The sequence below is a fragment of the Microchirus variegatus genome (assembly GCF_963457635.1).
Source record: "Microchirus variegatus genome assembly, chromosome: 19".
Lineage (NCBI taxonomy): Eukaryota > Metazoa > Chordata > Actinopteri > Pleuronectiformes > Soleidae > Microchirus > Microchirus variegatus.
In genome coordinates this window covers 6,196,644-6,203,049 of record NC_139820.1, presented here as the reverse complement: position 1 = coordinate 6,203,049, position 6,406 = coordinate 6,196,644, and the positions used below count along the sequence as shown (strand labels likewise).

Here is a 6,406-nt window from a genome sequence, read left to right as displayed (position 1 = left end):
CTGATGCAGAGGTAGCATGTGATGTCATTCACACGCAGCAGCCCCACATCTTCATTGTTATCATCACTACTGGGGGAGGATTTTAATCATGTGACACACGTCACTGCAATCCTTAATCAGTGCGTATGCTATCTTGTTTTCTTTCCTTTTGTTATCATTTCAGACAACCTGTCAATGTCATTACGCCAAAAAACTCCTCAACAACTTTAAATTCATAGCATCCTGAGTATGCTGTGTTTTCTATTGACAGTGGCCTCATGTATTAATGCCTCAGGCTCTGCACTTTGTTGACTTTTGGCTGCAGGGCGTCAATTTGATATGTGAGAGAAGGTCAAAATGACTTGATTTTCAGGTCAAACTTAACACTGAAGTTAATATAATGTTCGCGAAGGCCAAAAATAGCAGACATGAGAGCAGAAGGGAAATCAACCCATGCATCTATACATCAAACTATGTGTCATACATTCATCAAACACCTTATTTAGTTTATTTACACCCATTATAGCACCAGTTTAGCCCTTTTTTTAATTATTATTTTTGTGTGCCTGTGTGTGTTGTGATCTGCCAACAGAGGGCAGCAGACTCCAGTCAGTGGGATGAGGTTTCTCCAGATTATCTTGTATACAAGTACAACATATATTTATCACCTATTTTTCACTTATTTATTTGATAAATAATAATAAAATATATATGTATAATTAAAGATCTTACATATTTGGGTATATTTAAATCCAAACCCTTATGTGTGAAATCTGCACATAAAATGCAGTATTAACATGTATAAAGTTAATGGCAAATTGCAAATATGCAGGAATAATGAAAATATGTTTGTGGGGGGGAAAAACAAGTATAATCTTCATCCATGAGCTGTGTGTGCGCGTGAATACAGGATGTCTCTTGTTGCATCTCATTATCGGTTGCTTCCTCGGCTTTTTACACTTACACTACGCTCAAGGCCATAAGCTATTTATTAGTTTGCGTGTAAATGCGCAACAAGGGACCAGACACTGACGCATCACGACTGCGCCAAACAGGACATATCCATCTGCTCCACACAAAGACCAGCGCCACATGCGCACATCTGGAGTTATATATGATTAATGTCGCCTATATAGACTAATTGTCAAAAACAGAAATTAATCTATAAAAAAATACTACTTATAATAAGGGACTACCTGGCGCATATGGAGCGGACCAGTCCGGATATCATCACGGGGCATTAATTAGTGATTGGGTTGGCCCCCGCTATAAAAAGGGGTCGCGCCCACTGCTCTGCTCTGTCTCAGCACAAGTCAAGATGAGCTACGGATCTGACGCCTTTTCTTCCTCCTCTTACCGGAGGATTTTCGGGGAGTCTCCCCGCTATGCGTCCTCTCCATCGCGCTCAGCGACGAGCGCGTCCTCACGAGGAGGAGGAGGCTACCGGTCCTCCTCCTCTGTGTCCCGGAGCAACATCTCATCATCCGTGGGCTCGTACAACAGAAAGTCCGGCCGCACCTTCTCGTCCATGCCACTGGAAACCTTCGACCTGACCCAGAGCAGCGTCCTCAACAATGAGTTCAAAATCGTCCGCACCAACGAGAAGGAGCAAATGCAGGGTCTTAACGACCGCTTTGCGATGTTCATCGATAAAGTGCGCAACTTGGAGCAGCACAACAAAGTGCTGGAGACGGAGCTGGTTGCGCTGCGCCAGAAGCAGAGCGAGCCGTCCCGCCTGGCTGAGCTCTACCAGCAAGAAATACGCGAGCTGCGCTCCCAGCTGGAAGAGCTGAACGGAGAGAAGTCCCAGCTCCTGATCGAGAGGGACAACATCGATGATGACCTGCAGAAAGTCAGGGGCAAGTACGAAGACGAGTACCGTGCGCGCGAGGACGCGGAGGCCGCCCTCAAGGCTTTCAAGAAAGATGTGGATGATGCCACCATGGTGCGCCTGGACCTGGAAAAGAAGGTGGAATCCCTCCTGGATGAGATCAACTTCCTCAGGAAGGTGCACGAGGAGGAGGTGGCCGAGCTCATGGACATGATCCAGGCCGCGCAGGTGACCGTGGAGATGGAGGTGGCCAAGCCGGACCTCACCTCCGCCCTCAAGGAGATCCGCGGCCAGTACGAGTCCATGGCGTCCAAGAACCTGCAGTCCGCCGAGGAGTGGTACAAGACCAAGTTTGCGGACCTGTCCGATCAGGCCACCCGGAGCAACGACGCCATCCGCGCCGGCAGGGAGGAAGTGAACGAGTTCAGGAGGCAGCTGCAGTCCAGGACCATCGAGATCGAGAGTCTGAGAGGAACCAACGAGTCTTTGGAAAAGCAGCTCCGGGAGATGGAGGACAGGCACAATGGGGAGATTGGAAACTACCAGGTCATTTTTTTCATATTATTAACCTGCTCAGAATGATTCGAATGTGGATGTTGAGACATTTATTTGAATGTATATGGTGCATAGTGCTTCATGTATGTATTTAGTGATGAAGGAGACAATGGATGGCAGAGAAAACGGGAGCAGCTGTTGTTGCTCAGGCTCTGTCCGAGGTGCTGAAACTCTCTCTCCCCCGGGACAGCCTGCTGAGCATCTGCATGTGACAACGCCCACCGAGGGCATATGTATTAATGAGTCGTTTTTATATATAAAAACCTGCTCGTTAGATGCAGCCATTTAAATAAATACACATTTAACACACTTTAAACACACATTCAGGAGTATAGTTGAGTTTCTTTTGCAACCATTTCAACAATTTAGACCTGCAAACATTCTTATGCTTTTGTTACGCCTGTAAATCAACAAAAAAATTACTATATGAGGCATTTACGTTTGGTCTATTGTCCTTATAGGAAAGCATGGTAGAGCTGGAGAATGAACTGAGGACCACTAAGGGTGAGATGGCTCGTCACCTGAGGGAGTACCAGGATCTGCTGAATGTCAAGATGGCGCTGGATATTGAAATCGCAGCCTATAGGTAGGTCCATCTTTCAAGTGTAACGCGCAGTGATTTTACGATCACCGCGTTCTTTGTTGTACCTAAACCCCTCACCTTATGTCCTCCTCTCCACAGGAAACTCCTCGAAGGCGAGGAGACCCGCATCGGGTCAGGCATTTCCTATTCCAGCCCCTCCATGACTGCTAGTATCGGGCAAGGCTACAGCTACCAATCCCGCATTTACAGCAGCTCCGCCAAGAGCTCCAAGAAGGAGGGCAAGGACGACGACCAGCAGAAGCTGCAGGGCAAATCTGGGGCCAAGGTCTCCCAGCACGAGGTCTACGAGGAGACGGTGGTCACCACCAAGAAGATTGAGAAGCAGCCGGAGCCCAGCGATGTCAACGCCAGCCAGAAAAACTAACACGCCTATACTGTGTAAGCTGTTGTTCTCCAAACCCCCCAAAGTCTCACCAGCTTAAAAACAAACCTTTAGCTTGGACACCTGTGGCAGTAGACGACAGACGGCCTTGCTTTGCCGTAAGATTTCTGAGAAAATTACTGCGCAGAGTGTCGGGTTCATAGGTTTGTTTTTTCACGCTGGTTTGTTCGTTCCTCATACCCCGTTTTTTTGTCTCTTCACGCGTGTTCCCCAATGGGAAAAAACCATTCTAATCCGTCACTCTATACAAAACCAACACACTTACATCTGTCTACATCTATTCTTCTTGACCACGGACTCAACACCAAACAATAGCAAGTTGCACTTATAGGTAGAAGTAACATAATACCAACACACAACAGATATATATATATATACTGTTAGCACAAACTGTGAGATGAACACATTCCAATAGTGTTACTGTGTGTGTGTGTGTGTGTGTGTGTGTGTGTGTGTGCACAAGAGCTTCAGAACACATCAGCTGGTCATATTGACCACACCCCCGTCATCCACTTAAAGCAAGACTGTGAGTGAGCACATGGGAAGTAAACCATATAATAATAATAATAATAATAATAATAATAATGTATCCATAGCTTTCGACCTGAGCCAATGTTCCAGTTCTCCTCAGTAAGAATGTAGTTTCTCGACGTAAAAAACGTGTCCGACTGGTGCAAAAGAGCAATGAGCACAGATTTCAATCTCTTCAATTTCCTATTTAAGCGCTTTTTAAACGACACAATGGCTTGAGGGTAAATGCATGGTGTATGTAGATCGTCGTCGTTTGCATGGAATCCGTCAGTCAATATATAGTGCGGGGGGCCCAAAAAAAAAAAAACTGCTGCGTAATATGATATCAGTAAGAAGGAGGATTTCTCTTGATGCAGTCTAGTCAATTTCAGGCCAAGATGGAAGTTGTGCTTGTCGCACAAAATGCATGAGATTCTATATATATATGATATCATTTTATACCATTTTTTTCAACCCCGAAAGAAACAAGGCTCACAACGATACGCCGTGTTTTCGAAAACAGCTCGACCTTTGAGCTGCGGCCATGACTGGATAAAAACGTCTGTTTTTAGTTAGTTTGACCTCACCAGTAGGAAAAATAATGACTTGTTTTTGCACTCCCCAACACTTAATGTTTATTCTCCTGCGGGTTGAAAAAAACCAAAAAACAGCACCGATTGTATCCCAGACTATAAGTTTCCTGCTGTTTTCCTCGAGGCTTGTGAACATACTGTTATCTTAGTACTGTAGTAGGCGTGTTTGTATCCGTGGCCTTTCGTATATCAGGACAGCAAATCTGACAGTGGATGCAGGGTCACGCCTTTTTTTTCCTCGTTCCGCAGCAAAACCAAACCGTGACGAATATCACACTGCCAAACCTTCTTCAAAGTGCACTGCACGTTGCGACACCCACGTCATGCAAAACGCAAGCATTTCCTGAAAATACAGTTACAGTATACATGTCACCGAAAAACACCAAACCTGAGACTTTTAGCCATAGAACAAAATACTGTAGGATGTAAAAAAAAAAATTGCCTTAAAACACCAGCAGCTTTTTTCTCCTCCCCCTTCCTCCTCCTGGCCATGTTTACGACTGTGTTTAGTGAGTGTTTAATCGTTAATATCTCTTCTTCGTTAGTGTTGATTAGAGCTACTCTGGTGAGGGAAACGTAGAGGGAGTGAATGTAGATGACATGCTATTTATTCTCTTTGCTGTTGTTCATGATGTGATGCTGTTATGACACCACTTCAATAAAGACTTGACTTAACTGAGGTGCACATGAGTTCACTGTGTGTGTGTTCATTTATTTATTTTTGGAGTATTTACACTGAATTATCTTCAGTTTTTGCTACATTATATGACACATTTGTGCGTATTGTCGCACGTTAATGATCCTCTGAACATGATAAAATAACAAAATGAAATAAAAAGTATCTTTTAAGAGATACACTACAGTTCAAATGTTTGGGGTCACTTAGAAATGTCCTTATTTTTGAAGGAAAGGCACTTTTTTCCAATGACCATAACATTAAATGAATCAGAAATACACTCTATTCATTGTTAATGTGTTTGTGTTTGCTTATAACCCAAAACATTTAAGTTATTAAATGAAAAAGTTATACTTTAACTTAGTTACACTGGTGTAACATTGTGTTTTATGGCTTTTTAATGAGTAATCTTTCTTACTTTGGACTCCTTGAACCATGAAAATGGTAAAATAATATAACAAAAAAGGCGGAGTTTTCCTTCACTTATGGGTTTCTTATGATGCAGCAAAAAAAAAAATATATATATATATATAATTTTTTTTTATATATATATAATTATAAATTATAAAAATAATAAATATTTTATTTTTATTTTAATAAATTAAAAATAAATAAAGAAAAGACCCTTTATCAATTGAGGTTCAATACGTGTATTTTCAGACATGAGATTGTAAGCAAACAGTGCTTTGAACCTGGTGAAAAGGCAATGTCACCTTGACCTGTTTGTTGGAGATAGATTTTTTTCCCCCCTCCCTCAGGGTCACACCGTGCAGATGATCAAAAAGATATGATGGATCACCCGCTGCTGTATCTTATGTCGACCTTTGTCCCATGCACTGACGCTGCTCCACATAAACACACACACACAGTCCCCCAGACCTTGACTGGGCTCTCTTCTCTGGGTGCGACCACCTCGGCGTCTATCCGGGCGACTGCGGTGGTTGCAGCTCTTCAAAGATTTATAGCCCTGCAAGCTGAAGGTGTGGCGGGAGCTGTCCAGTGAGATGGTCCTGAAACGGGCGCTTGTTATGAAACGGTCCTGAAATAGTCCCAGAGCCCCTGGTTCATAACGGCAGAGAACGCATGGAACGTTTCATGTTTGATATGTTGCCTCCTATAAGGAAATGATGTCCAAACTGGGAGCAATTTAAAATTCATAGCTGACTTGAAAGCCATCAGAGCAGTCAGTCCAAAATGAATTCAGCAAACACTGCATTTGGTTAACTACTCTAGAGTGTTCTCTCCCTATAATTACTGCACACACTCCTGTCTTAAA

At 43.4% G+C, this 6,406-nt stretch overlaps 1 protein-coding gene across 1 annotated transcript; it reads left to right on the top strand.

Annotated features, from left to right (window-relative positions):
* Positions 1-1,297: 1,297 nt before the first annotated feature.
* Positions 1,298-3,333, top strand: inab (internexin neuronal intermediate filament protein, alpha b; the record flags this gene model as incomplete). Its single annotated transcript, XM_083905652.1, has 3 exons — positions 1,298-2,356; positions 2,827-2,951; positions 3,048-3,333. The coding sequence occupies 3 exons, from the start codon at positions 1,298-1,300 to the stop codon at positions 3,331-3,333; spliced, it is 1,470 nt and encodes a 489-aa protein (XP_083761778.1).
* Between the last annotated feature and the right edge of the window lie 3,073 nt (positions 3,334-6,406).